General features: G+C 34.1%; 1 protein-coding gene across 1 annotated transcript in view; it reads right to left on the reverse strand.

Moving 5' to 3' along the window:
* The window catches only part of LOC128991982 (chromatin-remodeling ATPase INO80), a 29163-nt gene extending 21187 nt beyond the window's left edge, over nt 1-7976 (reverse strand). The window contains exons 1-5 of the mRNA XM_054415304.1: nt 7853-7976; nt 3438-3604; nt 1769-1857; nt 980-1185; nt 356-523 (exon numbers count right to left, since the gene is read on the reverse strand). Of these exons, the coding sequence (XP_054271279.1) occupies nt 356-523; nt 980-1185; nt 1769-1857; nt 3438-3571 (597 nt within the window). The 5' untranslated portion in view covers nt 3572-3604; nt 7853-7976. The remainder of the gene's footprint in view (nt 1-355; nt 524-979; nt 1186-1768; nt 1858-3437; nt 3605-7852) is intronic.
* Nucleotides 7977-11347: the final 3371 nt, after the last annotated feature.

The following is an 11347-nucleotide window of genomic DNA, read 5'->3' on the forward strand; positions in this document are numbered from 1 at the left end:
GTTTATAGCATTTATTTAAAAAAAATTGAGTTTATTTAAAATTTTTCAGAAAATGATAAAAGTCATAATGAACCGACAGGATGAGTTTCAAAATGAACCTAAGCTTTAAAATTCAGTTCAGAGTTGATAGAACAAAATTAACACTGTTTGCAGCTCGCAGGCATCTCATAGAAAGAAACTTCATGGGAACTAAAGGGTCATTTAACACAGTTTAATGGTCTCGTGTATAGATTTAAAACTAAATACAAGTTATGTCTATCACCAAGAATTTATTACAGGTTACACTTACTTTGTGTTAGTTAAAATTGAGAAATCTACACCAACTTCAAGCTTAAACATGGAAACATTGGATTACCTGTTCGTCATGATAGTTAAATGTTTCCTTTTCCTCTTTCTTGATCCGCTCTTTTTTTATGACAAAACTTTTTTTCTTCTTCTTGTTTCCCACAACATTTGTCTGATGTTCTGAGAATTTGTCGTAAGTTGATAGCAACCCAGCACCATAATACTGATATTGCCGGTTCTAAAACAAAAAATCAAAGAATTATTTAATACACTATAATGCCAAAGACAATAAGAAAAATGCCGAGCTGGGAAACTAGGAAAGGTAACACTGTTTTATTCGTCACTTTTCACCATCTCCACCTCTACATATAAAGCTGCATGAAACTTGTTTAACTCATAAGAAATCATTAAAGAATTAACACACATTATAAAATCACAACACTGGCCTTATAGCCATTAAGTAACACATAGGCTATTTAGATCCCCTCAAAACTAACTTCAACTATTTTCCTTCCGGCCAATATGTTATGTTGTGCAACCTTACACCACACCTCAAAACTTAAACTTATTATTTAGTCATATAAACTGAATGGGTTTGATAGAACCAAGATAACATCCACGATTCTGAAACGATCAAGCACCATAGAAAAGCTTCCTAACATGTTAGGCAAGTTGTGGTGTTGAAAATACTTACGTCTGGATTTGTGTAGAATTTCTTCTTATACTTCTTTTTATACAGATGAAGTTTCAACATTTCTTGTAGATCTTTTTCTGTAATAGGTTTATCATCTTCGTCTTCGGAAGAATCAGATGAATCGCTGACCAAGATGTTTTGTAGCCATAGTCTGTCTCGCTGAATGTGGGAAAAGTTGTATAGTCTCATTTTATCTGATCTCCGATCTATAAACAACAAAACTCCACGACTTACAAATAGAAATCACGTTGAAGAAATAGTTATTTGTGTAACTAGTGTGCAAAGTGGCACTTTAATGCACATGAGAGAAAGGCAGCAAAGGCACTTTGCGCTCGTGTTACACATTATATTTTTCCTAGAGTTACTATAAAGCATAGAAATAATTAGTCTACCAAACACTAAACAACACATTTTAGGTTAGGTTAAATCCAAGCCTTGAACGAAATGGTAAACACTGCACCAGCTAATCGTAGTTAGCTTTAAGTGATGCCAATTTATTTTCAACCATAAACGTATTACGTGCCTAATAAAGGCACACTGTTTTTTGTTGTTCGGTTGGAATAATGGTGTGCGGAATATATTAGTGCGGCAAAAGTAAGTAAATGCAGCAATTAGCTACTTTGTGTGATAAAATCAGTACAAGAAAGCCTGCTTTGTCAGGTAACTGTAGGAAAAATATATTTTAAATGTTTTATTAAATTTATAACACCATCACATAGAAACAAATACAACTGAAACCTGAAACTTTATAGAAAATCAGCTGTTTGTGTATTGAGACTTTGCACTCACCCTGTTTAGTACTATTCATCCGTTCCCATTGGCTGTATGAAAAGTTTGTATCAGTATTGGCATCATAGTCACTGGAGCCCTCATCATTCCTGTTCAAAATTAATTAAATTAATTATCATTATGAAAGTACTAAACAGACTAGCCTCATTGTTGCTGAGAACATTATTGACCAGGATTATTAAAACAAAAGAAGTAGCCTATCAGATTTATACATAATGCCCCCGCCGCAGCAAATCTGCAGACTGGCGACTAAGCAAATTTCCATTTGTCTGATTTGATTTCCACTTATACCTATTTAAATAACATTAGGTTTAATGAGTACCTAGGTTTGCTGCTACAGGGAGGGTAATAAAGGGTGAATTTTGTAAAATATTAATAGCTTAGTATAAAATAAATACATTTCACAAGTTTGACTAAAATATATCAACAAACAAGCAAACTACAACAGTTTTCTTACTTGCATTAAGAATAATATGGCAGTTTAAAGATCACATTTTTTTTAATTTTCTCCGTAACCAATAACCATATTTTAACACTTCTATATACTAAATTATTTGTTTTTTATTTTAAGCTCTTCAGAGATAAATTAGGAAATGTTATGTTTTGAGGGTCAAACATGGAAAAAAACAATTCTCATCCCGTAAAACTCCACTCCCATGGTCCGATCAGGCTGGTTCGCGAACTCAATCAAGTTTACCCCGTCTTTTACCTCCTAGCTGAATTTCATCAAAATCAGACAAACACTACTCAACTTAACGGGCATATAAATCTATATAGGCTATAATGTTATACAAATATAACAATTTGAGCGAATAGTGTTTTGGCCTCTGGATACATCAAAATGAAAAAGTAAATCCCTCTTAGGTCTTAACATGCTACCTATGGTAATAGCTACTTCCCTGTAGGGAAATTCGCTAAAAGGAAAAAAATATTTTGCAGCAAAACCACATTAGAGCCTGGTTGTCTGTCTGACAACTGCTCTTGTATATGAACGAGTCCAGCATCAGGGACGATGAGACTGTGTAGTGACCACTCCATCAGCAAGCAGTACTCTGGAAGTTAGCCTCCATTCTTAGGTTGTTTGCTTCCTCTTACCCATGCCCCTCTTATATGACAACGACATACTTAGAAATAACGAATATAAATTCTAACAAATAGCAAACATTAAGCAACAACAATATAGCAATATTTGTTACAACTAGCAATATTTGTTAGTTTTTTCAATAACTTCTATCATATTCATTAGTTTTTAAAAAGTACTAGAAATAACTTCTATTCAGTTAGATTTCTAGCTAACGATTAGATAATATATTCGTTAGTTTTGGAGTTTCAAATCGTTAGATTTTTGGTCAGGCAACCCATAAGACCAATGTTAAAATTTAAAAACTTTGAGATACTTCAAAATTATATCTAGGCATTATCAAAAATAGTCTAAACCATCCAAACATTTGACAAAACCACCTTGGAAAGTTTGGCTAAAATATGTTCAGCTGTTATTGAGATTAAGTGTTATAAAGATTGCACTGAAGTTGATCCCAAAGAGCTTCGCTTCGCTCCGCTCAAAAACACATTTTTCACTCTGGTTGTAAAATATAATATATAATGTCAATCAGTGATTTTTAACATCCTCAATGAGTATGAACAGTATAAAAAAGTTTTCCTATCTTACCTGAAGGGCTGCTTGAACACCTCTTCAACATATGACAAAAAGGGTTGCATATCTAAACTCCTTTCAAGCTGCTGGTAGTAAAGAGGCTTTGCTATCTCTTTGTCAATCATTTTTTGTAAATTTTCTTCAGTCATGTATACAAATTGAATTGCCTAAATTGACTGAACCTGGAAAACAAAAAGTTTAAATGAAAATATTGAAAATATAGTTCAATAGCTTCGTACATAGATTGCTCTCAGTCCCACTTAATGTAGTAAGCTTCGAGAACGGGATAAATGTCATCAAATAAGGCTGTCAACAATGGGTTTAATCCTAACATCGACGACACATTAAATGTTCAACTGCACATTCAAATCACATTCAAATTAAATGTTCAACTAAACATTCAATGTGAACTATTGGAGACTACTGATCCAAGACCTAATATAAAAACAGAATTTGTCACAGTTGAATATGAAGAAAAATCCCCAGACTCATGAACTGAAAAATTATGGCAAAACTATAGAGTTTAGAACATCTAATTAAGTCCAAAATCTCCTTAAACCTAGAGCACAACAAAATGCTACAAACCTGAGTGAAAAGTATGGAGTGTACAAAATAACATGCAATGATTGTGATAAGTTTTATATTGGCCATAGAGGCAGGCCTCTACCTCTGTTTTAGATTCATTGAGAGATTTAAAGAACACCTTCCCAAAAGTAATTTAATACAAATACAACGATCCGATTTTGCTGAGCACCTAGTCAACAGTAATCACATTTATTCAAGCCTGAATAAAAATTTAAAACCTTTGCACATTTGTAAAAAAAAGTCGAGTAATAACATAATTTAGAACAATAAGAAATTTATAGAGCAGCTAAAACCACCCCCATAACCTTCTGAATAATAAATGTACACTACAATGCAACATATTATTTGAAACATTATTAAAGTTGAATAAAACACCACCTGCAGCTACAAAGAACAGACAGAACCAATGCCAACTCTGCAAGTAACGTCTGACACCAGTCGGGACTCGACACACGACCTACGCGTGCAGAATGTTTTAAAACTTTCTGAAATGGACTTGGAAAAACCACAAATTTTCTTACGCATTCTCCCGTTTGAATATGCCTACTATTATTACATTGACTCGCTTTAGTAATTCGGTTATTCTATGCGTCTTACTCAAGATCAATCTACCAAATATTGACGTCGCAGCTTTCGTTTATGTAATGCATGATCTTTTGTACACTGTTTACTGTTAGTTTCTTACAGTATTTTTAAAAATAAACTGTATGACTGGATTGTTAAAAATCCCTTTTACAAAATTGATGATTTTTAAGTTGTGAAGTAAATATTAGATTTTGAAGAGTAAGTTGAAATAAAGCTTTTATTTTCATGTAAGTGGCTATTTAAATTTAGATATTTTGTACTGTAAACACTGAATCACCTTGTAACTATGTATAACAATGACGTGTCCTATTTCTTTTATAAAGATCAATGGAAATAAATATTTCTTATTCTTATTCTTCTTATTCTTATTCTTACAGAACGGAGAATTTTCCTGCAGAAAATTAAGTTGTAGACTTTTTACAGAAATATTTTCTGAAAACAAAAATATTATTAACTTGTATATGGCATTTTCTGCAGAAACTCATCCAGGTTACAGTGTGTCTAGTTTATCTCCATTTTAAAATTCAAGACTAATTCCAGACTTTTCAAGGTTTTTTAATTAAATGATTTGTCAATACCAACATTTATTGATTCTCAACACCGATACCTGCAAAATCAATTCTCATTTCTTGATACCATACCATTTTGTAATAGCTTCACCACATTTTCTAAATAGCTTGGTTATACTACTCCAACTGTCTTTATGGCATAAACTATTTTATGGGTATTTTAAGAAAATAGGGTTTATTCAAGTAATAAAAACGCATATCTCCAACAGTCATGTGAACAATATCATCGTGTCCGCTGATCGCGACAAAATTCTGATTTCTGTCTTTCGCGATTGTGAAAAAATTCTTATTAGGTACCCTATATCTCCCTGCTATGTAGACATTGTCATCGACTCCCACGGTCACGAAAAGGTCATCGTCGTCTTGCACGATTGCGGGAAAATCTTTACCATCTCTCGCTGTCATGTAGTATACATTATCGTCGTCTTCCATGATCGCAACAACATTCTGACTATCTCCTGTAGCCATGTAGACATAATCATTAACTCCTGCGGCCACGTAATCTTAGTCTACCACGATCGCAACAAGATTCTCATGATCACCGACTTCTGCAGTCACGGAAACATCTTCGTCGTACTGCGTGATTGGGGAAAATTCACTAACATTTCTTGGCCGTGTAGACATTATTATCATAATTTCACGATCGTGGCAAAATTCTGTTCATCTCCCGCGGCCGTATATACATCATCATCATCTCCCGCGACCACTGAAACGTTTTCTCGACTACTAGACACCCTGAGGTTAAGTGTAAGAAAGGACCATGAGGCTCTAACTTTGCCTGTGAAAATGAGTAATTTTTCATTTTTAAAAATTTCTTTTTTTCCAGGCTGGGCTTCCTGCAGCCCTCGCCCTCTTTCAGAAAAAATGTCCCACTATTGCCTGTGGTTCTGCTTTGGGAACGCTAGTCTACATGTCCCGACTTGTAAAAAAAGTATACCTACTGCGCATTTATCTGTTTTTTAATCGTCAATGTGTAACGTTTTTATGTTTTAGGATACAATAGGATCGACCTGCGGATGCAGGTAATTAAACCTTGTTTCATTATATTGAATTGTAGCCTCCTGATCGCATTTAAATTATAAAAAATTGGTGTAAATACCTGCATTTATGTCATCAAATGTGTTGCTAAATTGCACCCGGTTTAGACTCACATAGGAGTGCAAGCATTTTTTAAATTGTTTCCCCGTTTAACCAACTGTTCCAAAGAGATCAAAAACAATATGTTGCAACACAAATAAACAACCTGATTACCTACCTATAACCTACACTTAACCTTACTTCAAAACACATATAGTCACAAATTCTCATAAACCACGACCTACCTTACCCACATGCCTAAATTAAATCAGTGAGCAATCTAATTTAACAAACTCTGTAGTTTATTAAGTGTAATAACTTACAGTACCGTAGATGAAATTCAACATAACATAAGCTGTGAGGTATTTCCGGATTATATATTGATTTTGATGCGGTTCGATATAGGTATCGCTTATTAAATCCTTATTTCTAATCAGCTGGCAACACAGATAGGTGCCCAAGAGTAAGTAGTCACCCACCAGTCCGTATCACTCCGCTCCTTGTTTCTTGACATGCGTTAAGTTATGCTCTGCGCATTGAGAAAGTAGTTCCGTATAATTTTCACAATTTGCAGTAAATTCCGCGCCTTACAAAATTTTTTTAAAGGTAGGCATATTTTCTTGTTTATTGGTTGTAGGAATGGTTTAAAAAAAAAACCAAAAAAAAAAGAAAAGTTCAAAAGAAAAGTCCAGAAAGTTCAGAAATACCAAGTTTATAGGTTATGAAAGTTTAATTTTATAATTTATATACCTATTTAAAAATATGGATTATAAATCGATATGTTTTCAATTCCATAGTTTCAATCGATATTAAGTTTAGCATGGATTGGTTAAGAAACTGTACCCTAGGCCTAGCCTGTAATACAATTTCTTGCATTTTAAACGAATTAAAGTCCTCCATTTTAATGGTATTTACTCAGGGGAGGTATAGAAGAGGCTACGATGACAGCTGAGATCTTCTTATTAGCTGAGGGAACGCCATTACCGTAACAAAACGTTCAACAGCCATCGGCCTCGGTGGTCTATTGGTTAGCGTGCCTGGCTGATATACTGTAGGTCCCGGGTTCGAATCCCGCTGATAGCGTTAACTTTTTGTCCAAGAATTTTTTATTATCAGCAAGTTTGGTTGGTTTGGTTTGGTTATTACAGTTTAATTTTATTATTAAGTCATTATAAAATTTTAATTGAGCAATTTCTAGTTTTATTTAATAAACAGAATTATTTTTCCGATTACTAAACTTTTGTTATATTATTTCTTTATCAGCAAGTTTGGTTAGTTCGGTTAGGTTATGATAGTTTAATTTTATAATTAAAAAATAGTAAAATTGAATTTGAGGCATTTATAATTTTATTTTATGAACAGAACTATTTTTGCGATTAGTAAACCTTCATTGCCAAAGTGCTCTCTACTACAGCGCTGTTCGCGGAGGAATTTTGAACTGAATGCCTCATTTGTACCTCCCCTAAGTCAGACCCCATTTTAATTAGTCATCTTTTAAAGCTTGGACTGTTCTTTAAGGCTCTCTTTTTGGATCTTTAACATAACCTAACCTAGATAGGCTTCCGTAAAAAATTGAGATTGAGCTAAAATAGACGATAAACTTAGGCTACTTACGTGCAAAATAATCGGCAAAATGGTATCTTCTGAAAATATTACGCAGAATTAATTAAATAGTCACTATTCCGGACAAATATAAACAATCATTTTGTTAAGATCGATGGTTGCAGTAGTCAGTGCCAGTAATCAATCAATCAAAACAAAATGAACTAGAACTTGTTTGCAGTGTTTCCACACGACCAAAAAAATAATCCCGCTTACAGGGTCAAAAAAATCCCGTTTTATCCCGCTTTTAAATCGGTGAAAAATCCCGTTTTATCCCGCATGATTTTTTTGGTACAATTCCTAGTATTAAACTTTACGTATCATTTTTATAAGTTGTTTAAACATCACTATTATATTTTGCTACAGTATTTAAACAATTTGAGTTAGTTTTTCTCTAAAATTGAGTAGAAAAAAATAAAAAATAGTCGTCACAGCCGAAAATCCCGTTTTATCCCGCATCCCGTTTTAATCCCGCTCAAGGTCTAAAAATCCCGTTTTCGGGATAATAATCCCGCGAATGGAAACACTGCTTGTTTGTTGTTTACGAAAAATTACATATTAGACAAGTAGACTGAGACTGAGACTCAGACTGACTGACTGACTGAGTAGACTGACTATCCTCCTCGCACAATTTGTTTTTCAGGATTAATTTTGCCAACAGTGTCATTTAGAGGCTTCTGATAGACTATAATGAAGGTTTACTAATTGAAAAATTAGTTTTGTTCATAGAATAAAATTATAAATGCCTCAAATTCAATTTTATATTTTTTTATTATGAAATTAAACCGTCATAACCTAACCAAACCAACCAAACGTGCTGACAATGAAAAAATCTAATGAAGGTTTATTAATAGAAAAAATAGTTGTGTTGATAAAATAAAATTATAAATGCCTCAAATCCTATTTTATAATTTTTTTAATTATAAAATTAAACTATCATAACCTAGCCAAACTAACCAGACTTGCTGATAATGAAAAATCGAATGAAGGTTTAATCGAAAAAAAAAATAAGTTATTTCTGTTTATAAAATAAAATTATAAATGGGTTAAATTCAATTTTATAATGTTTTAATTATAAAATTAAACCGTCATAACCTAACCAAACCAACCAAACTTGTTTATAATGAAAAAATCCAATACCAAAAAATAGTGCTACGGGCGGGATTCGAACCCGGGTCCTTCGGATTATCTACTCAGCATTCTATCCACTTCACCACCGAGGCCGTTGGCATCAAATCGTATCGTTGCGGTAATGATGTTCCCTTAGCCAATCAGAAGCCTCAAAATAATACTCTAGGCAACACTAATCCTGAAATAAAAATTCAGCATCCTCCTCCTATCAACATCAACATCAACTACTGATCAATAGGTCAATAGGAATGGAATGATTGATTACTTGATACTACTTGATACTTGATAATTACTGATTACTCCAACTATTTACTTTGTTTATAGTTTTTTTCTCATATCATTTTTAGCACTGAGCTATATTCAGGCTCTTGGCTCTTACTTTGAACCGTGAAGTTTCATAAAATATACTTCTATAGTTGTTGATATGTAGAAAAAAAATGTATAAAAAATTATTATTATTAAAAGTATTAGGTCTATTATCTTAATATTTTGTTTTATTGTTTAAAACCAATAACCAAACGAATTAGTGCTATGCAAGCAATCCTAGTGTATACTGTCTTTTCAAAACCAACTTTATCTATAAGCGTCAGAGCAAAACCAACTTTATCCATTAGTGTCAGGTTAAAACTTACTTTATCCAAACTTAAAACTTATTTTTCTCAAAAACTACACATTAGGACGAAAGGGCATGCAATTATACACAAAGACACATATCTTTCACTTAGGATGAAACAAAACATAATAATTCACTGTCAGGATGATTAATGAAAGATTTTTTTTTTCATTTAATGAAATTGTTGAAGATAAGGACAGTGTGAGTTTTTGAATGGACCGCCTCAATTGTCAAATACAACGAAAATTCTGCCAGTCCATGAATTATTTTATGTTACGATACATGTTTTATGTTTTTATGTTTTATGTTTTATGTTATGATACATCAATCTTTATTCCAAGACAACAAAGTACAAAAATCATATAATTCTGTATAGGCTGCGTCGATTCTATGGCATCTTGCAGAACCAACGTGAGGTGAGCTTTCAAGGTTTTAGGGTTGTCTTCTTTCTGCTCTCTTGGCAGCATGTGAAAAATCTAAATCCAGCATAGGTAGGCTTACGTCATAGCCACCTTTAAAACTAGAGAAGCTATGCTTACGTTCGAAGAGTCCAAGACGATGAGCATGGAGGTTGTAGCTAGTTAACTATATTTCTCGTTGCATAGCTATGTACTTCTTCATGTCGTTTGAGATTCCTGGTTGAGGGCAAAGTAATGGTTTATTATATTGAGACTGATTACAGTAAGTATCTCATTATTCTTTAAGAAACATCTAGAACTTTCCAGCAAGTCGGCATCATACATGATTTTTAGAGGTTTTTTTTTCAGTTCAATACGCGTTCCAAGTGACTAATGGATAATGAGAGAGAGAGAGAGAATGAGAATGATTTATTTCCTGAAAGCATGATTTATTTCCGCAGACCCCCAAGTGTTGCTAGCCTATAGTGGTTATAGCGTCTCGGACTTCGGTGCGGGAGGGGCGGGTTCAATCCCTGGCACATCCACAAAACTTTAATGGGTTTGGACCGCTTTCCCTTAAAAGTGTTTGAAATTATCTTTTTATAAAAATGCCACTGGCGTAGATACGAGCAAAAAAACCTGCTATATTCCATATCGTAGATGGCGCCACAAGCACAGCATTTTACGTGCAGACGCTCTTTAATTCTCCTCAGAGCATATATGGCTCTACTAAGCTGTCGACACCGGTAGTCTATGGTCTTGCCAAGAGAGTCGTTCATCTAACTACACCTAGGTTTTTAGTACTCTCCACAGTCATTAGGCCTCTGGTATAGCAGATACATTTTATCTTTTGTTTCCAAAGGTTAACTGAAAGGTCTCTGATTCGTTGAAAGCTAAGTCATTGCTACTACAGTGGGGAGGGATCGTTTGGGGGGAGCAAGATGGTGTAGTGGTTAGAGCGCGGGACTTCAGTCCCTGAGGTCCCGGGTTCAAATCCTACCAAGTCACCAATGGATTTTATCTGACATATTGATTTTATCTGTGATATTGCCGCAACCCCTAGGTCTAGCCAGAAGTAATGTGAAAAACAATTCCGGGCTCGTGCCTAGCGTCCTAGTTAAAAAACTACAGTAGTCCTCCACATACCATTAGAGCCACCAAAGTTCTCATTTCCAGGTTTTCAGCAGAATCACCAGATGTCAGTAGAACAGCATAGACAACGGTATGGCAATGTTGGTGAAGAAAAGCTGGCAGATCATTGATAAATAATATGAACAAGGTCCAAAGACCGATCCCTGTTGTACCCCTCTTGATGTTGAAAAAAGTACAGAATGTGGTCTTAGATTTCATTCCATTTTGGACTCA

This window comes from Macrosteles quadrilineatus, unplaced genomic scaffold (assembly GCF_028750875.1).
Source record: "Macrosteles quadrilineatus isolate MER2022 unplaced genomic scaffold, UCM_ALF_1.0 Scaffold_4__1_contigs__length_99947679, whole genome shotgun sequence".
In the NCBI taxonomy this organism is placed as follows: domain Eukaryota; kingdom Metazoa; phylum Arthropoda; class Insecta; order Hemiptera; family Cicadellidae; genus Macrosteles; species Macrosteles quadrilineatus.